This window comes from Aptenodytes forsteri, unplaced genomic scaffold (assembly GCF_000699145.1).
Source record: "Aptenodytes forsteri isolate BGI_AS27 unplaced genomic scaffold, ASM69914v1 Scaffold111, whole genome shotgun sequence".
Lineage (NCBI taxonomy): Eukaryota > Metazoa > Chordata > Aves > Sphenisciformes > Spheniscidae > Aptenodytes > Aptenodytes forsteri.
In genome coordinates, this window is record NW_008794710.1 from 870,068 (window position 1) to 895,052 (window position 24,985).

Genomic DNA, 24,985 nt, shown 5'->3' on the forward strand with positions numbered 1-24,985 from the left:
TTTTATTTCAGGGCAGGATATTATGACAACCTAAAGATGCAGTCTTTAAGACACATCTCTCTTTAATGTGCATGGTGTTTAGGCAACTATGAAATCTAGGTGGCTGTGAAGATACGGGGGCTTCAGTGAAAATTTAACTGTGTAGATTCCCAAGAGTTTCTTTTAACAACAACTTCTGCTACCAAGACTGTGAATGCACTTAAATAGACTGAAGTGTTATCACCAGTCCAGGCAAATTTGCATCTCTTTTGGTATGCATTTAGTTGATTCCCAGAGAAGGACTGTTAAAGCTCCAGTTATGATCTCTGCAGGTCAGAGACTAGATGCATACATAAAAATCCTGGAAAACCATGTGAACATACTTAATATTACCTTTGTGATAAGTCCCACGGGCCTATTCAGGTGAGAGAAATTAAAGATGAGGAAGCACTTGAAGGCACAGGTCTGTAGACAGAAAAGCAATATTGATGAGGGTAATAAAGAGACTAGTGAGGAGGAATGAATGATGAGCTTTATTGCAAATCTTATCTGTAAATTATTTCTTTATATTAAAAAAACCTGCATAAATGTTCTTGTGCGAAGTTGTCAGACTTATGTAAGAAGAGAATACAGCTGGGATGTAACAGATGTAGCAGTAAAACCAACCTTCTGTTGTCCTCTTGTCCTACTGATATCTTTAAATATCTTTAAAAGGTTTATGTTTAGAACTACTGTATTAAGAGAATACATGTTACATCTATGCCATGTGGTATCCCAGCTCTGCCAAATAATGGCAGGTGCCAGAGTGGTAGTGATCTTCTGCCATCAGTCCTCTGGCTGTAGTCTGAAAATACTGAAAAGCTTAGGGCCAGAACTGCTTTACCCTTTGTTGCCTATTGTATTTTTTGGTATCTAATAAAGTAATATTAAAATATTTCACAGAAACTGCCTGCCTAAATTTTCTCATGGCAGGAATCACAGTGTTTTGTTTTGAGATGACAACGTAAGTTAGTGTCTGTGTTCTTTAGGTTTTCGATAGATTGCGTGTATCTCCTGATTTTAGTGAGTTCTAGTATTTTATAATACATTTCATGTAAGACCATTCCCCAGGAAAAGTTAGCAATAAAACATGTATGAAATTATACATGGACTTAAGTTAGATCTTACCAGTATATAAATTATTGCACAGACCTAGGCTGATGTAACTTCAGAAACCATTATCTGCCAAAAACATCCTAAATCATCTGACAGTGTTTCAGAAGTAGCATGGTTTGGGGCAGAACTTCCAACCTTTGAGCACATAATGAAGAATTACAGGAAAGCAGATGAGGGAATAAGGGACCTAAAATGTCATCCATTTGCACCATGTAAGTCCAGAAATAGGTCTCAACGCTGCTGCACGGCACCAACTGCATGGCAGGCAGACTGTGGGGAGGAAAAACTAGCATGACAGCTCTGGTTTTAGGCATGGTGTTTTGTGAATTTATGCATTGGGATACTATTGACTATTAGCTTTAGGATGAGGCATAGGAGCTTTTAAAATATATATTTTTTTTATATTTGGCCTTTGAAGTGAAACTGTCTTTTATTTGGGTCAGTACAACATACATCATGACTAAGAGCAGTTAGCTGTGTCTTCTCAAAATAAAAGGCCTTGTGTTATTTATTCACTTCAGTGCCACAAGAGTGTATGATGCCTTATAGGTGATTAAAATGAACATGCCACCAGAATCTTATAACTTAGACAGTGCACAGCAAGAGGTGACAAAAAAAAAAAGGCAGGTAAGTACAGGAAGCACGAGGGTTACAGTGGCAAAAGCTCATGAAAATGCTTTCATGTACCAATAAAAGCTTTCACTTATGCCTCACATATATTTCCTCACTGCATGTTGCCTGTGTGTCTTGCTGGTTATTTGATTTTTGGTTTTGTTAATGTATTCTACTTGTAGACTTCGGTCCTGATATTGTTTCCCTTGAAGTCCCTGGAAGGAACTCCTAGTGATTTAAACAGTGTTGGATCAATCTCAGTAAGGAAAGACTGTTGGGATGTGGTAATGAAGAAACTGGCACTTTAAACTTCTTTTAAAAGGAAGTGTTTTGTTAGAATGAATAATGAAGCACCCTGTAACTCTTGTTCATGTAGTAGGTGTAATATTATGTACAAAAATAACACATGCTTCATGATAACTACCCAAATACAAAGTGGAGGGGTTTGCTGCTGTTCTCCTATTAGCATCCCACTTACCTCTAAGTGTGTATCATTTGTCCAGAAAAATGTTTTATTTTCCACAATGTTGAGATTATTGTTGTGAGGCTGTGGAATTGTTTTGGGTTTCTTTTGTTGCTGTTTTTTAAATATATCTTTCTTTCCCAGCTAGTAAACTTTTGTCATAATTAGTGCTAACTGTGGATAAGTGCATAACTGCATACATCTCACTTGAATCGTATTGATCTTGTCTCAGTGATATTTTGTAGTAGATTCCTAAATACTTAGTGTAGAACATTGTTATTACTAGCTTGAAGTATCATTTTTGTCCTTTAATGAGGTTTTCCTTGCCCTTGTATCATAAGAAAATTTCAAATTATTGTGTTTGCACAAATTGTTGCTTTATCATGTCTTTAATGTTATGCCTCCAGTATTATGCCTCTTGCTTGTGTCCCATCTATTTACTTTTATCCTCCTTCTGTTTCTGCCATATCCTTTTCAGCAGTATTATCATTTCTTGTGAGTTTATGTGTAATGTTTCATTATTCTAAAGGGTTCCCATCAGCTTGATGCGAATTTCAATTTTTAAAAGTTGAAAATCATTTAGACTAATGTGCTCTGCATTGACAGAACGTATTCTCAAATTCATAGGGCAAACAGGATACATGTACATTACATGCTGTAAAATGTGGAGAGAGGAGCAGACGACTGACATTTGTGTCTGAGTAGCAAATGGTAGAGTCTGCCTTGTAACATGTATATTTCTGTTTTAAATTTTATATGAAGGAGAACCACAGAAGTGGAGGAAACCTATTTCCCATTCTATGGAGATCCCATTATTTTCTGTTAAGTGGATTTGAGGGAGAAATTTCTTAACTATTCAGATATGTAAATATGCAAACAGACAACTCATGACAGCTGCAGAAATATCTGACTCTCTTTAAAATATTTTTAAACCCCATTTGTTTGTGTCTTTTATATCCCTTCAAAAAATTTATCACTGCTGATTTTGTTGATGGTATATACCTAAGAAGCACCAAACAATACAAAAACATTCAGTGTATCAAATGGAAACAGATGTTTAATAAAATGTAATGAAATTTATTCACCTGTTTATGTGAGTGCTGCACATGTTTGATGGGTGTAACTATTTATTAAACAGCTTGCCCATGTGTTGCCAAATAATGGATTAAATTCTAGTAAGTCTGCTTAAGGAGCTCTATGCTCATGAATATGACATTTAGTCTATTTACACCTTTCCAACTGCATTAAAATGTCAAAAAGATCTATTTTTGTAATATAAGTACCTCAATTCTTTTTGGCATTATTTTCTGTAGCTCATTTTATATGCATATCTTTCTTTTATATTATCATCATGATGGTATTAATTTGGATGTGCAAATTAGCTCTTCATGATGTTGTCATGTCAGCATCTGGATTCAAGATGTGCTGTTTCATAAGCATCACATCCTATTGCGTTTCATCAGAGAGTCCCCCTTTCCTAATCTAATTATTCATAAGGAACCTTGGGGATCGTGCTAATGGGCATCTGAAGCTATAAAGAGTAATGAAAGTGGTTGTGTTACTGCTATGCAATTAAGTGTATATAGAATACCATTCATATAATTAAATTCAGAATTTTTACCACTCTTTTTCTCCTTTATAGTACATTAATTATTTCTCTGAAGTTAAAAATAATACTAATGGAGTTTAAGAGCTTTTTACGAGAGTTGCAGCATTTATAGTCACAGGTTTATTTTGGCTTTTATTTTTAAAGGCCTTCTGCAAATAAGTAGCCAGTGGTATGAAATTATTTTTATGGATTTTTCATGTTTTATGTGAAAAGGTGGAGGATGTTTCTGATTGAGGCAGAATTTGAACTGCTGGGAAACTGAGGGGGGATGTGCTGTGTGCTTTCCATTTTATATTATGTCCATTGGTTTGGCTGGGTGCAATACACTTTATGCTGCTGCTGGTAATGTGTGTCAGCAGTCATTGCAATTTCTAAGTTCAGCATGACCTTTGGTCTGGGTTCAGTTTTCTGTCTTTGTTCATTTGGAGTAAGTGTTTTGATGAATGAAGATAAAGTATTTAGATCAACTAGTCAATATGTTTTCCGCTGATAATTCCATATTAATAAGTGCTGATGGTTAGTATCTTTAAGGTCTACTGACAATCTGATTGAAATCAATGGCAGTTTTGCCTCATTTAGTTCAATGGGAGCAAGAATGAGTCTTTAACCAGCAGAAAATTATAAACGCCAATCTCTGTTCATGTGTCGTTCAGTATGAACAAGAGTTTTTATGGTGCTGTCAGGCTGAAAAAAATCATTTTCTTTTTTGATAACAAAGCTGCATTTAGCTGAAGTAATCCCTAGGTAGCCTGTTAGAGGTGTTCCAGCTTTGTTATTCCCAACAATAGGGAATGTGGCCACTTGCTGATTCTACTTAAGTAGTTGCTACTGCTCAGAATAGCTTCGGAGACTGCTGTGCTGCTGAAATTCTGCTGCAGACATTCTGCATTAACCTAGTTATCTTGAATTTTCATGTGAAATTCAGACTTTATTTTAATGCTCTGGAGTACGTGATATTAAATACGTTGTGCAGTTCCTTTTTCCAGAACACTAGTGACAGCCATGATGTTCCATGGCAATGAAGAGGCCAGGGATTGTGAAAGCATCCTCCATCTTTGATTATATACGGCTGGTTGGGATCTCGTCGTATGTTCTGGACTGCCTTCCTTTTCTTAACTGTAAAAATCCCACTATCATTTTAAAATTGCTCTTCTGCGTCGTAGCCTACTACAAAACTGAGTGGTAGCTTCATAAAACAACTCTTCCAGGATATCCTCTTAGTTTTCTCCCCAGGTACCCACCAGGAGAAATGAGCCGTGAAGTTTGAGTGAGAGTTTAATAGGTCCAAGTCCTGTCTGACCAAATGACAGAATGTCAGAGAGGGACCGACAGCTTCTCTCTAATCATCACTATAGAAGCAAAACGAGAAAAGAAAGAAGGGGGAAAGTGCACAGAAAGCCTGGTCTCTTGGCTAGATTTCCAGATTGCTTAGGGCTTTAAAGGTCAAAACCAACACCTTAGGTTAGTACCTCCTTAATTAGTAGGAGACAACCTTTAGAGCACAGGAATAGCATGCTTTTGGCATTACTCAGCAAGCGTCTGCACTCTACCTGAGTTTGTGCTTTAAAATATTCTTAAAGTGCAGCACTATATTGGTAGGTCATTAATCTACCCTTACAAAGGCAAGTAAGTTTTGCCACCAAAAGAAAAAGTTATATTCATCTTACTGTCTGTACAAAATACTTGTGGTGCTTGGTCATATTGGTGATCTGCACAGTCAGGTTAACACTGCCAGATTTTGTCCCGTGATTAAGGATTCTGATGCAATGGCTGGCAAATTTTCTAGCCATTTTCTGCAGCTGACCATTGCTGTTCCCATTTGCTCATGTATAAAACTCAGCATCACTTTCGCATACCTTCTAAGCATATTCTCTGAGATAAGACATGTCTGAAAATCAGTAAATGAGAAAAGAAAACCTTCAGTCCAGTCAAACAATCTTTTCTGTTTGTTTGTTTCATTTTACAGTGGTAAATTTTATATTCTTATATTTATATTTTTCTCTGGTAACACGTTTTTCCACATTATTTTGGTTTCCTTTGATTACAGGGTAAAATCCTTAATTCTCTGCACTAATGTATTAAATAATGACCAGTTGAAATAACATTCTCATTGGCTATTGGTTGCTTCCTCCTCTCCCTATTACTTTTGCATGTTTGTTTCTCTATGTAAATGTGAAAATAATTGTTTAGAACAATTTAGAACAATAAAAGATCTTATTTTGTATTCCTGCCTGGTGTGTACATATCTTCACTCATCCAAGTAATCCTGGGCCATGGACAGTATTTCTGGATAGTCACCTAAAAATTTAAATAAAGAAAGCCTCTGCTTGAACTTTGCATGTGGTTAGTCATTTGTTAGGCTTGACTTCTAATAATATTCTTTTGTTCTTGCACTTTGTATACAAATTATTATTGTAATGATCCTTAAGTTTAGGTGTGTACATATCTTCACTCATCCAAGTAATCCTGGGCCATGGACAGTATTTCTGGATAGTCACCTAAAAATTTAAATAAAGAAAGCCTCTGCTTGAACTTTGCATGTGGTTAGTCATTTGTTAGGCTTGACTTCTAATAATATTCTTTTGTTCTTGCACTTTGTATACAAATTATTATTGTAATGATCCTTAAGTTTAATTTTGGGCAAATCAGATATGGGGACGTTTGCTGCCCATTTCATTGTCAAATCAGTTTCTGTCTCTCCTCTTAAAACCAATTTCCACACACAAGTTCAAATCCCTTAGATCAAGAATATGCTCATTTACAAAGATTATAATTGATTTTTTGGCCCTGTTTTTAATATTTTGCACTGTAAATGACATCCCAGTGGAGAATAATCATCATACAGATGTTTGAAAGCTCCTTCCTGCCGAGTATGGTAATTGAAGTCTATAAAGTGTCATCAGACTGCACCTTGTTTCTAATTAGTACAAGGCAGTTTCTCTTGGCTTTGTATAGTTTTACTGGCCTCTTTCCTTCATTATTTTACCAGCTGGCTTGTAAATCTTGTCAGTTACTCAAAAAACAGATGAAAAGCATGAGATTTTTCTGGGTGGTTCATAGTGTCTTGCTTTCCTTTATCAAAAATACCAATTTTTATATGGTTTGATGCTGACTTTCTGAAGCTATCAGTATGCTTTTAGCCCCAGCTGGCCAGGTACTACTCTGACATCTTTTGAAGACTCTTCATCTCACATCATCAGGAGAAACATTAGTGCAACAGTAAATTTCTTTCCTCATAATAGGGCCTTTATGATAATGATTCTCACTTGTCTATTTTCTGAAAAAGGAAAATTTTTGGTGACTGCTTGATGGTTGGATATTTATGGCAGACAGTTTCCCAGGGTATACTTGGAACAATCAACAGTGGGATGGAAGTGGGCAGATAAAAGAATTTCTTCTACTGAAAGGAGCTCAAAGCTGTGCAAAATCACTGGAAAAAGCAGCTTTGCTGCCTGTTTCAGCTTCCCTGTGTGAGTGTACTCAGGTACAGGTCAAATCCTGAGGTCCTTATTGAGGGTTGGATTGTGCCTCCAAAACTGTATCTCCCTTGGTAGGTTAGTTTAGCCTAAAGTAGTGTCCCTGTACTTCCTCATGTCTTTCTGCAAGCTCTTTTTGCCTTAAATAATCTGGGAGCTTATACGACTTTAGAAGAGAGACAGAAGTAAAGAATTTGCAGGCTCTGGCTGCTTTCTTCAGTCATCCATTCTAAGCATGGAGGACCAAAATAAGAGCTAGCTCCCTTTGTGATAAAAATCATGATGATTTTTTTTTTTTTTTTTAAGGTGAAATCTGTATTTCTGCCTTACGTGTGGTGAGCGCCTTGTCTGAATACTCAGGTAGCACATCCAAAATTTGTCATGATGCATTGCCTACACAATTTCTTGTTGATTCCAGTTGAATGACACTCCAATAATGTCAAAGTCCACATTTTGCTTGGAAATTGAGGAGGTTCAAGGACACCTATGTGAACAGCTAACAGACAATAATTTGTTGAGCTGATTTATATTCTAAGGCACCAGACTAAGATTTAGGAGGCTGATTTGATCCTCTCCAAATGACAGCATCCTGAAGAATAATTTTGTTTCTACAAAATTTCTGTGTTTGGGAAGAAAAACAATACGCAACAGCTGTGATCTGGAGAAGGCCTGTAGTGTAAATAATTACAGAACTCCTCCTTACTGGTTTCAGTGGAAAGTGTACTTAGTACTTACAATATATTTAATACGATATTGTTTCACACTGGACCCTCCAGTTAGTGCAAAGCGTGTGTAGAAGCAAACCTCTTTCTCACATGAATTAGCTGCTAATTGTGCAAGCTCATATGAGGCTATTAAACTAAAAACAGCATGTATTTGATCTGAGGCAATGTTCCTAGCAAAATGCAGGGACATGTTGCTTTCTGATGTAAAAAGAGTTTATTTGCTACTTTTCTGATAAGTATTGCATCACTTAGGGATAACAATGTGAAATAAAAATGTTGTAGTGAGCTAGTTTCTTCCAGGGTTAAGAAATGGTGTCTGGGTCTGCATCTGTCCCCTTTACCGCAGTGTGAAGTGTGGTGGCAACAGCAAGCTGGTGCCAGGCCTGGGGAACACGGTGTCTCTCTCTACTCAACCAGCCTTTGGCAAATTTTCCAGCTTTTACTCTGCGGTTCTGACTTGAGTAAAACTTTCCCCTTATCACAGTCCTTTGAACAACTAACCAGTGTGTTTCTCTACTGCTTTGCCCAGAGAAACCTGTCAACACCTTTTCTCTTCATTCTGTATTTAATGGATATGTCAACATTGCTTAATGGAGGATGGTGAAAAGGTATGTTTTGTAGTTAGCTTTGAACGTGGCAGTGTGTCTTGACAGCAGCGATGTCTCCGGCACAGTGTTGCGCTGACATTGTTATATTGGCTCTGATGCCAATTCAGTCAGTACTAGCTCAGATATTCCTCTGCAGTGCTCTTCTGCAATGCATAAATACACCCTCATGCAAACAAAAATTCAGAAGCATCTCAACTACATATCCATCATTTATAATTATAGTGGGATTAAAATAGACTTGAGGCTTCATTTGGCCTCATGCCTCAGAACTGCTGTGTTGCAGCAAAGGCCGCTCTGCTTCGAGAGCACAGCAATAATTACTGTGGACTGCGTTTAGACAACCGGCGATGATTGTAAGGCACAGCTTCAAGGATATTGGGGGTGGTTGGAAGCCTTGCGCTTCTTTCAAGGGCTTCGATGTCTAAATGTTACCTGTGTGGGCTACAAATTAGCAGCTCTCAAACTGTATGGCTCCAGGAGGCATGGCCTTGGGGAAGGTGCCTGCAGATTCATGAGCCATCACCATATGCTTTGGATCCCCCCCTGATATGAGGAGGCTCCTAAGAAAATTCTAGTAGGTCTGTCTTTGTACAGGAGACAGAAATCTGACGTACTGATATTTGTTTTTCCAGACTGTTTTGTTTTTAACTTTTCAGCTTTAGCGGTATGCTGGCAGAAGCTGTATTTTGCATTTAACCTTTTGATGAAGAAGGAATGATTGCGCTTAGTGTTCAAACACGATAGGCTTGAAGCTTTGAAATCCATGTTCTCCAGTTGTGAACGCAGTGGGAATGGTCCGAGTTCCCACTTGCAATAGTGTGTTATTAGACTGGAAAGAGCTTTCAGGGCTGTTTTAGGTAATTACTACGTTACCTGCATACTGCTACATTCCTCAGAGTAGGAAAAAAATCTGAAATTGCCTGACCAGCAAACAGTTGCTGTTTTAGACACTGTCTGTAGCATTTGTAATATATGCTGATCTAGTCCTGTTATGTAATTGATGTCCTTTGGGGATATCCCAAATTCCTGAGGCTGTTATCAGTGTTTGAAGTTTCTTTATCAGACAGACTGGGGAAAGGTGCATTGATTTTTAATGTCTTCTGTTCTTTAAGTAATTTTTTTCTAATGAGTAATTATAGGAATATGATACATTTAAACTTGAGGGCAAATTTATCGTTGGGTTTTGCACACTCTAGCTATCTAGAATTCAATCCTCCAGGGCCAGGAGTTCCTTTAGTTCCTGACATAATAGGGTGATTTAGCATGCTCTTCATTTTAAGCATGTGAGTAATCCCATCTTTCTTCACATTTATTTAGTTGCAGAGATATATATATATATATAAAAGACTTTGGCTTTTCGTGAGCTGAATCTTATGAGATGAGCTTTTAGACTAATGTAAAGTTGTGTAAGCCACTACTAAATTTTTATATTATTTCCACACTCGTATCAAACCTTAAAGCAGTAGGGTTGATAGTGAGGCTGATACGGAACAGTTGTCCTGTTCATTTTAAAACCAGCTTAGGAGCAGCCTTTGGTGTTCTATCAGTAGCAGCAACCCATGTTAGCACCAAAAAATCTGATTTTTCTGGTCTTGGGATCGTTATATAAACTTGCTGAAAAGATCTTGATGCAAGTAAGAACTAATTGCATGATCTTTGAGCCTGGCTTTAGTTTACATCCTTAAGCCAGCCACACTATCTGGATAATTCTGAAAGGTCACAAACATTGATTTCAAAGGATGCTTAGAATGGATCTAATATATCATGATGTGCGTGGTCTTCAGCAAAGAAGTATTAGGCTCTCCCAGAAGTCCCACAGTTATATGATCTTGTGACAGATCCAGAGGCAAATCCAGAGTTGTCAGCTGAATTGCCTTTGGAGCCTGCCAAGCAAACAGATGCTAATGTTAGATGAGTATCTACACGGCTTGGCATGGAGCTCCCGTGACAGCCAGCAAGCCCTGTGTGTGACCTTAGCTTGCTTGGTCCACTGCTGGGAGTCCCAGAGGAGATGTCCAGTGATATATGTTAGAGCTGTATGTTGCTCACAGTATTTGGATATAGTTTATTTGGATCCTGTAGTCAAAGTGTCTGATCAGTAGATTTAAACACTGCCATCTACCCTCCTGCGTTAAGACTGAGAAAAGCAAATGCAGTTTGTTTTCCCTGTGCTAGTTCTACAGGCTCCAGAGCCCCTTGTACTCTAGGAAACCCCAGCCTCTGCCAGTTGTAGCAGAAAACCCTAATATAATTTGACATAGCAAAGTGTGAGTGTTACTGGTCGATGTGCAACACTGATTCCTATGAGTTGCAGTCACTAAGTACATCTGCCTGAGCAAAATGAATGTTTGGGCGCACTGCGACCAGCTGGCATGGAGGGGCTGGTGCTTGCGAGGGTGACGTTCCACTGTTTCCAAAACATCGTGGCTGTGTGCGTGCTACCTGTTGAGAAATGTCCCTGGCTTGTGATAACCCCTGAGCCATGCCAAAGCGGTGTTTGGGGCAGAGCAATTTATTGCAGCCTGTCAAGGTCCACTCTTAGCAATTTAACAGTATGAATCATAGCACTGCAAAGCCCAAGAATGTCCTGGAGCTCTCCTTCATTTACTAGCTCCAATATGGCTGTTGTCTCTCTGCTTTCCTTGCCATCACTCGAAGAATCTGGCTTTGGTCCAGCTCCTAGCTCCAGCCCTTCATGATTTTTAAGATTATATCAACATTCCTTCTCCCCTGCCCCCCACCGCTTCACCCAAAAGCCTGCTCAATGGGGCTTTTTCTTCCTTGGGGCATTGTATTGTGAGGCTTTGTTTGTTAGGGCTCCATCAGTATATTCATTTAACAACATGCATACTCATTTGAACTGAATGCAGGAACATTTAAGTCTCTAGACAAGTGATTAAGAGCTTTATTAAACAGAAATGTTTTGCTGAGCCACAGCCTGGATTATGTGTTCCTTAGTATGTGTATAATCAAAACTGCTTCTCTGATCTTGGATAAAAACTCTGGAGGATCTGTTTCATTTTTTTCCTTTGTGTAAAATGGGAATGCTAACATTTCGTTACTGCCTTCCTTGGGTTGCTGGGGGGTTAATGCCAGGAAAGCGCTTTGAACATGAGAACTGCTGTGACAGAATTACTGAGAGCTTTGCTTCTGGAATTTAATTGCTCAGTTAAGGGGGGGGGGAGAAGTAGTTCAGAACCAGCTGGCAGTGAAATTCTATTGAAGTTTGTATGTAATACATGGGAAATAACATTCATGTTGAATCTGGCTATTCAGGATTGTATTTTAAATTTTGGATGACTGTTCATTACTCTGATATATTTTAAATTAATGATTTTCCTTTAAAATTCTAAAAATGGGTGGGATTTTTTTTTTGTCCTTGTTTTATAATAGCCTTTTAGCAAAACAATGTTTGCTTATTGTAGATCATTGCAGTTATTATGCACAGGCATAATCACTTCTGACAGTGAAAGTAAAATTAGTATATTTTAATAATTTGTACACTTTCCATTTTTAGCATTTATTTGCTGCAAAATGAGGGGTGAGGTTCAAGGTCTTTCTATGCTCTCAATAAAACCTGGTTGCCTAGCATTTTTAACACTTGGCAGCACCATTTCTAATCTGTCTTTTGCTGGCAGCCAGGCTGTGCAGCTCCTCGGTGGGAAGTAACATGGAGCTGAGCAGAAGCTCCCAGCTCAGGCAGGCTTCCTTCTGTGAGTACCAGTTTAAACCCTGCTCTGGAAATTGTAAATACATAATGTGATGCCCATGGCGATTTTTTCCTTTTTGCCCTTCAGTGTTGGTTGGAGTGGACTGGCACGTTTCCTAATTGCGCTAATGTTTATAAAGTGGAGTGTTTCAAGCCTGTTGCTGGATCCTTAGCTTAGATGACTGCCTCATCTGACAGCAAACACAGAAATAAAGAAAGAAATGTCCAGCTGCATTTTTTTTTACTAGAAATCTCAGCAGAGTAAATTACTAGTGTGTGTTACACAGTGTAAGCTGTGAAGAAGCTTTTAGGGGATGTGATGTTTAGAAGTTTTCTGTGCGTATCTTTATGCTAAAATAGAGATTGATCTGCAGTGTTTTCTTGGTTTTAAGTGTTGCTTGTAAGAATAACTGTGAGCAGTGTTACCGAATGGCTTAGATTTACTGAAGGTGAAAGGCTTTCTAGTGAGTTTTCCAGTTTGTTCAGGTTGAACAGGATGGAGGGATCAGTGCTTCCCAGGCGTAGCTGCTTTGGACGTCCCCAGCGGCTGAGGTACCTGCTGGAAGCAGGGCTGGAGCCAGCCCCTGCGTCACCTGTTCGTATGCAGGGAGGACTGCCAGTCGCACAGCACTGAGGCTGCTCGGTTACTGCAGATGATGCAGTACCACTATTTGGGAGCCCCTAAATAGGTATTAAAAGGAATTGTAGCAAGCTTTTTATCAGTGCACTGAGTATTTCAGATTATGAAGGCACAAAGCAGTGCACTTAGTGACTTCAGCAAGGACAATAGTAACGTTAATTAGGCATTCTGCAGAACTAACAACTGAAGCTTTGCAATGTCTCGCTGATCTAAGCAGGTCACCTTGAACATGAAAAAAATGAAGTGCATGTAAACTGTAGCCAAAATTTTGAGAAATGTGTCCTAATTTTCAGCTATACCACATCTGACAAATGTTCCTTGACCTTATTTACTACTAAGTAGTGGAAACTTTCCATTTACCTCAGTGGGCAGAAGGTCAAGTCTCTTTGGCCTCTTTTCCTGGAGGCCTTGTACTCTGTGGGAGGGAACCTCTGTACTCTGCCAGAACCTCTGAAATAAGGGCTTTGAGCTTTTAAATTAGAAATAAAAGGGGGTGTGTGTGTGTGTCACTTTATGAAAAACTGAATCTCAGTGACTTGTATTCAGTATGAAGTGGTTTTTTAGCACAGAGCACAGAACCCAGATAATCTAGTTTACATATTTGTCCTGTGTGCAAAAAAATTTTTTTCACATTGACTGTGCTCCAATAGTTGGGTGTCATTTCCTGATTTTCTAATTTGAGAAATACAGCTAGAAATTAGCATGTGATTAAAAAGCTGTTGAAAACATTTTCTAAGCTCTTAAAATAAATACATACAAAAACAGTGGAGAAAAAACCCCAAATCTATTAAAGCTCAAGGCTAGAAACAGTAAATCATAGTGGTCATAGGTGCTCATAGAGGGGGTGCAAATTTTGGATTTGGTTTTTAGATTCTGTTTCAAGTAAATTCTCTCTTTGAGTGAGCACTGAACCTACATTCAAATGTTCTGAATGGGAAGGTGCTTTCCTTGGTCCCTGAAGGTATAGGAATGCATGGACCTGTGAAACTTGGTGGTATTGTGATGGTCTCATTATCAGCCAGGGCTGATGCAGGCCACTGAGGTGTGTATGTGTAGCATTTCTAAAATCTAAAAGTTGGAGATTAAAGATGGAAAAAGGGGAGAGATTTGCTCAGTGCTTGCCAGGATTTGAGGTTAGGAAATTTGTTGCTGCTTTTTTTTTTTTTTTTTTTTTTTTTTTTTTTTTTTTTTTTTTTTTTTTTTTTTTTTTTTTTTTTTTTTTTTTTTTTTTTTTTTTTTTTTTTTTTTTTTTTTTTTTTTTTTTTTTTTTTTTTTTTTTTTTTGTTTTGCTATTATTTTTGCTATTATTTACTACCATCCCCAGCTGAAGTGTTCTTGTTTCAAGCAGCCTTTCAAGAGTTGTTCAGCATTCAACCCTGTGGTTTTGGATTTCACATCAGGAGGAGATTGTTATACTCAGGAAGAAAGGTGATACTTAGCCTGATAAAATTCCTTGTTCTTGCTTGGCAGGATTAAATGGGGCTGTTTGGATTTTGCCATCGATATATTTGTTCTTGCTAGCAATGAAACCAGGCAAGGTGTCAGTTAGGAAATCAACTGCATGAAGTGTAGTGGACACACATCTCTGGATTTCATTCTGTTATTGGTTGATCACCTGGTTTCACTGATCCCTGAAGCACTATTAGCATCTATGTTCAAAGTTTGCTTTGGTCAAAATCAGCTTCCTGTTGTGTTTTGCATTGCCCATACATCTAACATGGAGCAAATGCTGTTTTGCAGCACAAACTCCATCAGGTTTTAAAGCCATAATAAAGGAGAAAAAAGCAAAGCGAAAGATTTGCCAGGGTGACACATAATCCCAGGAGCAAAGGGGCAGATAGATCTTTCATTTCAAACTACTTTCTTACCTTCTGCTGTGGCATTTCCTTGTGCTCGCTCATGCTTTCTCAAGCTCTCGTGTGTGCATATGCCCTCTCATCTATGCTCTTTTGTGCCCTTTCTCATGCTCTTGCTCTTTTTAACATGTTCGCGTGCTCTCTCTTTTTCTCTCTCCATCTCATGCATCCTTGTGCTCTCTTTTTCTCTCATCTGTCCTTCTCATATGGCCACCCAAGTGTGTACTGGCTTGTATCCTACGTTGTTTTGGTGACTTGGAGAGGTGATCAGGTAGGTTGTTTGTAGGTCAACAAAATGTCTTGTCTACCAGTAGAGTGGAATTGGCTTTCTGGTGTGTTGGCTTTTAGCATTAAGTTTCTGACCCAGCCAGACAGTGTGATGTGTGAGATATTGCATTGTGTTTACCTGAATTTGGAGGGGTGGTTTCTGGTGTCATACAATCCCTGGATCCAAGATGGTAAATAACACTGCTGTGAACCACAATGAATGCGCATTACAGAGTCTGCTGCTTCAAGTAGGAAATTTTTATGTTTTCAAGGATCTCTCTGCCAGCTATTTCAGAAAAGAAGGATTCATCTGACCCTCATACCTTTGAGGTTTTGCATACCTTGTTTTCTAGCTGCTTGAAGAAACCTTTGAAACTCCAGCTTAAAAAAAAAGTAGCAGGCTTTTTCTTTCCATCCATTTTTTTCTCCCCCCCCCCCCCCCCCCTTTTTTGTCCAAGTCTAAACTAAATTCTGACAACACAGCTTACTGTAATGGCCTTCCCTTCACATGAGATACTGTAATACTGCTCCTCTTTTATCTACCATTTGTCCTTTTGTTTTATGGCTGGTTTTGTTGCAAGCTGCTTTGTTGTTTCTTCCACATTATGCTCCTCAGGGACTTTTGTATCAGTATGACTGAACATTGCTTGCAGCCATGCCAGATTGTGCTGTGATCTTATTGAATTTCACAAACCAAGGTTAGGCCAGGTCAGAACTTGGTTGAAATAACGTAGACTACAAGATTGCCTGCTAGCCACTGGGAACACGCACAACAAAAACCTGACCTAGGTGCTGATTCAGTCAGCTCAGGCTGACAGTGTTGCCATGCTGTTTGTGGTGGATGTGATAGAAAGGAGAAGTTCTGACCTGTTCTGGCTGGTAGGATTTCACAGCTTTTTTTTTTGAGAAAAGCACTAATGTTAATTCCAGTGTTCTGGCCCATTCCAAATCCTTTAATTCTCTATCAGGATTACACTGCAATTCAACAGAATATTATATTCTCTGATCTTCTTTCCCCTGTACCGTTGCGTGATGTTGTTTGCCCTCAAAACTTGCTACTGCTGTCCAGAAAGCTGCATTTCTGTGCTGGGTGAAATAGTTTTGAGATTTTCTTTGCTTTCCTGATCTTCTGAAGCAAAATAAAGTATACCAGGGCCTTCAAATGAAAGGCCCCAGAAAGGTAGAAATTATTAGTAAAAGTAACATACAGTAAATTGTAGTTGAGCTTTTCTTAGAGTTGCCTGATGTTTCTGACCAAAAGACTGTATGAAGATGAGTAAGTGTGTTCAGACTTTGCTTCACTGAGTGCATACTAGGTGGAAAATGGCATGCAATTATGCTAGAGTGCCCCCAAATGATGCAAAGATTTATTATATAGATAAGGCTTTTCTAATTATTGTAAAGATATTTGAACCTGTTTGTGTTGTATAGGAATAAGCTATTAAAAACCCTTAAAATAAACCTGTAAGAGGCTAGAAAGTGAACATCGAAAAGTATGTGATGGTGTGAAATAAAGGCCAGAATTTATTTGGGCTACATGTACCAACCTTTGTTTCATCCCACCCCACACTGAGCCTGAGGGAGGGCTGCTGGAGGTTTTGTTTGCCTGCATCTGTGCTGGAACAATACTCATGAAGTTGAGGGAAGAGCAGTACAATCAGCTAGAGATATCTTGATGTGCACAGATGTACATTGATAGACTTAGATCTATTAGAAAAGCTGAATATATCTAGCTAAGCAGCAGCTGTTGGGTACAACATAGCCATTAAGCACATTTAAAGAGTGTAAATTGTGAAGCTGCAGAGGAATTAGTTAATGAGGTACAAAAGGGCAGAGGTGACTAGGAGTCAGGGAATGAAATACTTCAGACTGTATCAGGAAAAACTTCTTGTCAGTTTAAGCTGTAGAGTAACGTGATGTCCTTCTATGAATATGTAAAATTAGTCTGGGGAATGAAGTCTGTGATACCTTGTACCTGCTGGAACAATTTGCTGTGGCAGGATGTGGAACAGATGACCAGGTGTATACCCCCCTGGAGTATTTTCATCTTTTGAAGGTTTTCGGTTTGCTTTTCTCAGTCAGAGTCTGTATTTTGAAAGTCCAAGTTGTGCTTTTTAACTGTGAAAATGTTAAGCATCGTGACTTTTAAATCCAAGTTTATATACATTTCTGCATAGACAAAATGGGGAATTTAAAAATGGAGTAGGAAGATTAGTATTGGATAAAAGTTGGGATCTGCAATCTGATTGGAAGCATTTGCCTGTTGGCACTGAGGTTGCCCATAATTGTTCTTAATAGGTAAATTATCTCTGTCTCTGATAATCCTAATCGTTAGTGCAAAGCTTGGCACTGCCAGCAGAGATACGGAAGGTGTAGTGCAGAAGGCGGCTGGAAGGAGTCTTTCATCTCTGCCATCCCTTGCCAAGGGCTAACTGTACATGCAAATTCATCAGCTCTTCCATTGTGGAGCATTTATATATCCTGGAAAGAGTGAAATCTGATAGTTAATTGCTCTGTACGCTCAGGGGGCCATTCTCCAATGGAAGAATCTGCAGGATGGGACCGTAGTTGCTGATGTTGCTACAGCATTAATAAATATGTAGGGGAATGTTCTGCAGAAGGGTATGGAGAGCTTTGTTGATTGATTCTGTTCCTACCTCCTCTGTCTTAGGAAGAGCCAGCCTGGCTAATCTTTTTTTGTGAAAACAGCATGACTAATGTTCGCCTGCTGAACAGATTTGCTGGATAAGATTTTTTTTTTTTGGCTGTTGTTTTCAGCTGTTATTTACAGGATCAATAAAAGCGATTTTCCAATTCAAGGATAATTTTTTACCAACAAGCTGCATAGCCTCTAAGGTCGGAATATTGGATCTGCTCTTTGTCAGAACAAGTTAATTTAAAAATGATAGGTAGTTTCCAGTTCAGAATTAGTTTTTCTAATAGAAAGGAGGGATACATCTGGAAGAAACATCTTGGCGGGGAGAGAATTTTGCCTCAGAACAACATCATTACATGCTGCCCACAGATACTTAATGTTTTAGCTGCTTTTCTTTAAACAATAATCACTTAACTGCACACAATATTTTAATGACAAATGCAATGTAATAACAAAATGCAGAGCTGTTTTATTATAAGCCTGGTTCAGTTACTATTGAAGTCTGTGCAAATACTCCTATGGACTTTACTGGGCGTTGGCTGATGCCCTCTGTAAAGTGCAATATAATATTTTGTGACCATTGTGACCATAGAGAAGAGTATTTCATGCCTTTGTAGAAGTATTCCGGGCCAATAGCAAGTGGATTCACACATATAAGTTCAAATGACATTCATTCCTTTTGCACAGTTATTTTATCTGATTCTTTTGTGACCTGTTGAGAAAATCACATATACATTACACATGCGCATGCATACACACACAAATACACACATATTTAATAGTTATTACATCCCTCCCCTCTGCATTTACCCTTCTCCCCCACTGCATGCTTAAGATAAGAGTCTCCATTCTAAAAGGACTGTCAATATGAGACTTCTGCAGTTCTGCCTGTATGGTTGGGGTAAGATACAGCTTTAAATTAGTAAAATCATGCAGGCGTCATTTTATAAACAGGAGTCCACACCTACTATCAGTATGAATTTTGCAGGGTAAGAATAAAATAGCCAAGAAATGTCCTTCCACTGGAAGCACTACAAATGAACTTTACATACCAGAAAAGTTGATTAGATTTTTAGATTTAAAAAAAAAAAGCAATTTTTTAGATGAAACTCAACCCATCCCAAGCCCCAGAGCATCACCAACCATAAGCAAAGTCTCTCTGCTCTTCCTGTACTCTAATAAGACTAGGACTTTTGGGGTTATTACCTAGAAAATACACAGTTTGTGAAACTCCACATAAAAATCAAATGCCATTAACTTTGAGAAGCTTTGGGTTCAGACCCCCAATATTATAAGTCGTCATCTTCCATTTTTCTCAAAGTCTACACATCTATACATTTTATTCAGCAAAAAAGAAAATGACATTCACGCTTTATGATTCCCCCTTCCTCCTTTATATATGTAGTGCATGGAGGAAAAAAAGAGGAAGGTTGGGTGGTTTGTTTGGTTTTGTTGTTGTGTTGGGTTTTTTTTTTTTGGCAGAACAATTTGATAGTGAAGATTTCTTAAAAAAATAAGATATTTTTCTTTACCATGATTAGGGTAAAGTTTTCCTTTTTTAGATGGTGAATTGTTTATAACGTTCCAGTAAAAATCTGGCTTTTGGATGGCTGTGTTGCTGATGAGAGCTACTGGCAATAGAAGCTTTCTAACACTCAACTGCTAGTTTATTAAAAGAATAATAGGAACAGATGTTTTCAATTCATAAAATGTATCAAGTAAATGGTACATCCACTTGTTATTTCAATTCCTTTGAATTTTAGTGAACTCATTTGGGGCTAGGTTTTCAAAAGAGCTTAGCCCACTGTCACCTCATTCTTCTCAGTATAAACTGATGGATGATGAACATGTTTGAAAACCACAGCTTTTTATGCCTAGAGGGGAGCTGCTAACTACTGACGCTTCTAAAAATCTGGCCCATGTTTCTGATGAGTGAATACTGATCATTATAGAGGATTCATACATGCAATCTCCGAGTAATACCCTGCATTTGTCTGTGATTGTATATATGATGGCTTCTTAATTTACTATTGCACCAGTCATTTTAATTTAAATTATGCTAATAGTGTAGGATTAACCGTGGATTATGATTCTAGCATTTACTGTCATACAAACAGAAGAACCCGTTCTTTTGCTCCTACAGTCTCTTTCTTCCTTCTCATCCTGACATACAGTAATTTGTACTCAAGACTGGCCTCAGGTTTTGATGAGGTTTCTTGTTTAAGCTGGTGCAATTGCTTAGGGAAAGGGAGTTGTTGAAAATTAGAAAAAGAAGAGACTGGGATCTTTTTATCTTCTGATGACACATTTTTATGGTGCTGAAATGATTTACCCAAAACGATGATTTGAATGGGCTCTTGCCACCGTTGCACAGTGAGCAGTTCTGATTTTGCCTTCGTTCCTCTGTGGTAGGACAGGCTACATGTACTTTGCTTTTGCACTCTTGGCTCAAACACATATTTGAGAAAACTAATGCTAGAGGGTTATGTTAAAACCCTCATAAAGGGTGAAGAATAAATAATACGTGCAACAGGACTGAGATGTTATGTTGGTCCTTGCTAGAGAAAATAGCAGGAGGCCAATGCTGTTGCTATCTCCGGTACTGAAAAAGGCTTTGTAGCAGCCTGAAATTGCTCTTCTTGAAGCATAACCTCTCCAGAGATCTCCTCCACTCCCAAACTGCAGATGTGCTGGAAACACAAATTTGCCTCGTTATGTTTGCACTTGTTTCATTGTGTAGCAACCTCAGATTGTAATGGCATGCAGCCTGTTTGCATTAGTGACTTGCTGTTAAATTCATCTGTGTTCCTTCAAATCCCTCATTTGTTGCATTTTTTGTGGAGTGCTTGATATTTCTAATATGTTAATGTTGTAGTAGCAGTCTAAAATTTGCCTTTTTTCTCTTTTTCCCTCCAGCTGATATTATTTCTACAGTTGAGTTCAACCATACTGGAGAACTGCTGGCTACTGGTGACAAGGGGGGTCGGGTTGTTATATTCCAAAGGGAACCTGAGGTATGTGAGTTACCAATGTAGTCCTTAAGAGCTTGCTAAAACCTGGCTTTATTTTTAATACTTTAATTGGATTATAAACAAACTTGTTTATAATCTCAAGATTCAGTAAAACAGAATATCACCTCTTTGGAGAGGAAGTGAAAGAGGGGACGGATCTTTTACTCTCAAGTTTGCTGTCCCAAACAAAAATGCTTCAAAGCTCCAAAATTCTAAGCTAAGAAGAAAGAAGGTTGTTTTTGTTTTACTTCTAAGTTGTTTTAATAGCTTTTGCCTGTTTGATGGAACCATTCCATTTAAAACAATGCCTTTGCCTTATGTTTCACTTTTAAATTCAGTCCATCTGCAGTATCTTTTGTAGAAAGCTTTCCTGAATAATTGACATTTCTTTGAAAATTCTGCCTTTTATTAAATGTTGCTTCAATACTTACAGGAAATTTCATTCCTGTGGAAACAAATCTGTCAATATAATGTTTTAAATGAGAAATTAAATTACACTTTCAATATCTTTATATTTATAAGGCTGCTTATACACCTTTCCTAAGAGATGGAGATATATTGCCATCATAAACCACATGTTTTGTTGTTCTTATTCTCCATAGAGTAAAAATGAGCCTTACAATCAGGGGGAGTACAATGTTTACAGCACTTTCCAGAGCCATGAACCTGAATTTGATTATTTGAAGAGCTTGGAGATAGAAGAAAAAATAAACAAGATCAAGTGGTTACCACAGCAAAATGCAGCTCACTCACTTTTATCAACAAATGGTAAGATAGATGAGAGTATATAGGCCATATCAGCATTTTGCTCTTGTGCATTTTAGTGCTGACTGTATGTATTTGTTCATTTTAATCTACTGTTTTAGTAATTTCCTCTTTCAGAGTTTACCAAGACTGTCATACTGACTCTGATATCTGTTATTTATGTATTTTATTCATAGTCATAGGGTTTTTCCTATTGACTATCCATAGACATTTAGAGCGCTATCCATTTTTGCTATTAGCATGCAGTGCTATCCTGAAATAAATTTTGTGACAAAGGCATCACCTTACTCAGCAGCTGTGTTTCACTGGGGATTTAGAATTTTGTCTGCTGTATTTGTCATAACTTTTATTCTTTGTAGATGTGTAAATGAGTGTAGGTGAGAGAGATGAATTTCTTTTTCTTTTCATTCATTATCATCAGAATGGTTTATTTAAGTTCTGAAGAGTTACACAAATCTTTGGAAGGCAGCAGGAATAATAATAGGATATTGATACTGACTCATCTTTCTAACATGCTTAAGGCCTATTGATTAAAAAAATGCAGTATTATTGCTAAGAGGGGATATGCAGATGTGACATAGGGGGAAGAAACTGAGTGGAGCCTAACATGCACAGGTGTCATTTAGGAAACATTTGGATACCCACAACCTTTATTACTGCTGGCGATGCATGAGACAAAAATATCTGATTTTAAAACTTAGATCTCATGGTAATCAGAAAAGAATTTTTCTTGTAGAAGTTTGAGCATAATTGGGAATTGCTGATAGAAAAATAGTGTAATTTCACCTTTGGGAATTAACGCTTTAGGGCAAAGTGATTACTTCCAGTTAAAATTTATAGCAATAAATAATATTTACATTTATTCACAGTAGATAGCAAATTATTTTGTTTTGTAGTCTGTTTTCCTTAAAGATGTCTTTTGACTTTTTGGGGGCACTGTTGCAATAGTTGAAATGAAACGTATCTGTTATAGCTAGGTGATTTGTGCTAATTTAATGATTAGTCAGCTAATTATGAAGTTTGGGAGTTTACTTCTGCACTTCTCCCTTGCTCAAAATATCTCTTCTACTTCAGATAATTTTAACTAAGAATGGCTTCTTCCAAGTGCATGATACAAAAGCAGATTATTAAAAGTAAACCTCTCCCTTTTCATTTTAAAGTTTGTTTTTGGAAATGCTGAGGAATACAGCTGAGCCCTCGGGTACGCTGCTTTTACAGTTGGCCTAATAGACCTTTATATCTGTTTTCTGGTTGATATTAATATGGGAGGGGAGAAAGGAAGAAATAATCAGTCTTAGTGTTGCTATGCGTTAATCCAGTTGCAGCCAATACTGAGCAAGCCTAGGACCTGGCAAAATACTTTGACCTCTGTTTTTCCCCCTTCTCAATTCTGGAGCATCCTGGCAGACCTTTTTATGGTGAGGAGAATAGAAGTGGTCCCACTGGCATAACCTTTGGCTTTTGGCTTTGAATTACAAAACATTTCTTTGTGCCAAGGAGGATTCCTAGCTTCCTGGCACAGCAGGGTTGAAGTCTGAAGATTCACCTCTTGACATACTCTTAAAGATAGTTTTAACTTTAGGATACAGAAGGTCCATGTTGAATTCCTCACTGTCTCACAGATTACCTGTGAGAAGTCATTGACAATGTATATCAATTCCATGCCTATAAAAAGGGATAATAGTATTTTCCCTAACTTGTAGAAAATGAAGGCATTACCTGTCACACATGCTCATATTGGGCAGATTGTAGAAACATCTTGAGTACTGGTTTATATTTACTAATTTCTGAGCCTGATATTTTAATGCAATTTTTGATGTTCTGCTCTCTGGTAGTTTAGGATCTAAAGCACAGTTTTGGTCAGAAAAATGAGAACTGTGAAACAGCATCCTTTCTTTCCACAGGCACAGGCGGACAGTGCCCACTGAATTTGCTGGAAGGAGCATCTCTCTGTTAGGGAACATGAGGGGAGAGTCTGTCTAAATCTCACCCTCAATATATGAGACTTGATAGGTCTGCACCTGCCCAAATCTGTTTCTGTCCTTCTAAGGAGGACTTTTGTCTGAGGCTGTTCCTGCCTTGGTTCCTTTCCAGTTCACACGTTACCAACAAGTCATCAGCTAAGCTTTGATTGCAGCGTCTGAATTAACGGAGGCAGAAGGAAACCACCAAGGCTTTCGAATCCCACTGTGGATTTGCAGTGCTTGCAGTTAGCAAATTTCTGGTTTGCGCTGTGAAGTGAACTGATTTTGTAGTATAATAATAAATTATTAGGATTCATTGGTATCTTTTGTACCAGAATATATTGGGGCCACTTTCGATGTGAGCTACATCGGGTAGATCAGAATTTGGCCCATACAGATCCTTTCATCTGAGGATTTCAGACTGCTTACCAGACATTAATTAATTTAAACTTCACAACACCCTTGAGACTGAATGAATACTGAACCTCACAGAGATGTTTCTATATTTTATGAAATATAAGCATGCTTAGAATTTCTAGGGAGTTTTTAAAGTCCAGAGGCAGATGAAGGAGAAGAAAATGAACAGCTGTAATAGCCTTAACCGCTAATAAAATAGTTTTCACTCAGGAAAGGGATAGGTTTATCAGTAGCAGTCAAGTCCAACAATGGAAAATTGTTTGTGTTTTTTCTTATAATTCATTTTACAATTGCTGTATTTATAAATTTTAGAATAGATAAGTAGGAATGCACTATTTACATGTAATAAAAATCTTAAGTGCATGACATGGCCTATATGTATTTTTAGTAATTAATTAACGTGACTGATACAAATGAAATGTATTGCATATTTAAATGGAGCTTTTTAGTTGCAGATTGAACTAACCTTTTGTTCTGTAGATTGATCAATTGTAATATTTTTGTTGCTTGAAAATTAGCATATCAATACCGTTAGGAGATGCATAATAGTAAAAACACTCAGAGTAGTGGAGGGATTGATTTTGAAACAAAAGAAGGTTGAAGTTAAAGTTGCTCTAGAAATGCAAAACGATTCATGTATTCATATATCCGGCCTTTAAAATGTTTTGTACTATCATTTGAAAGAAGTATTTGGATCAGCCGCACTGGGGAAAGAAATGTGCTCTGCTATGTACCTGGGGAAAGAGGGGTAAAGGAAGAAAGTGGGACGAAATCAGAAGTGATGCAGGAACTGAAGTTAATGAAAGCTGTGGTGGCAGCTGAAGTGCAGAAGCTTTGGAAAGGCTTTGGCTGCTCCATGAACAGATGAGTGTGTCGTGGTTTAATCTCAGTCAGTAACTAAGGCCCACGCAGCCGCTCGCTCACTCCCCCCCACCCAGTGGGATGGGGGAGAGAATTGGAAGAGCACAAGTGAGAAAAAGTTGTGGGTTGAGATAAAAACAGTTTAATAATGGAAATAAAATGATAATAATAATAATACACAAAACAAGTGATGCACAGTGCAATTGCTCACC

At 38.0% G+C, this 24,985-nt stretch overlaps 1 protein-coding gene across 3 annotated transcripts in view; it reads left to right on the top strand.

Annotated features, from left to right (window-relative positions):
• The window catches only part of PPP2R2C (protein phosphatase 2 regulatory subunit Bgamma), a 213,680-nt gene that overhangs the window by 128,190 nt on the left and 60,505 nt on the right, over positions 1-24,985 (top strand). For 2 of the 3 annotated variants that reach the window (XM_019470626.1, XM_009273750.2), the window contains 2 exons: positions 20,672-20,769; positions 21,369-21,534. In XM_019470626.1, the coding sequence (XP_019326171.1) occupies positions 20,672-20,769; positions 21,369-21,534 (264 nt within the window). Of the gene's footprint in view, positions 1-18,211; positions 18,222-20,671; positions 20,770-21,368; positions 21,535-24,985 lie in introns of those variants that run through there. The other variant, XM_009273751.1, reaches the window with a different exon arrangement.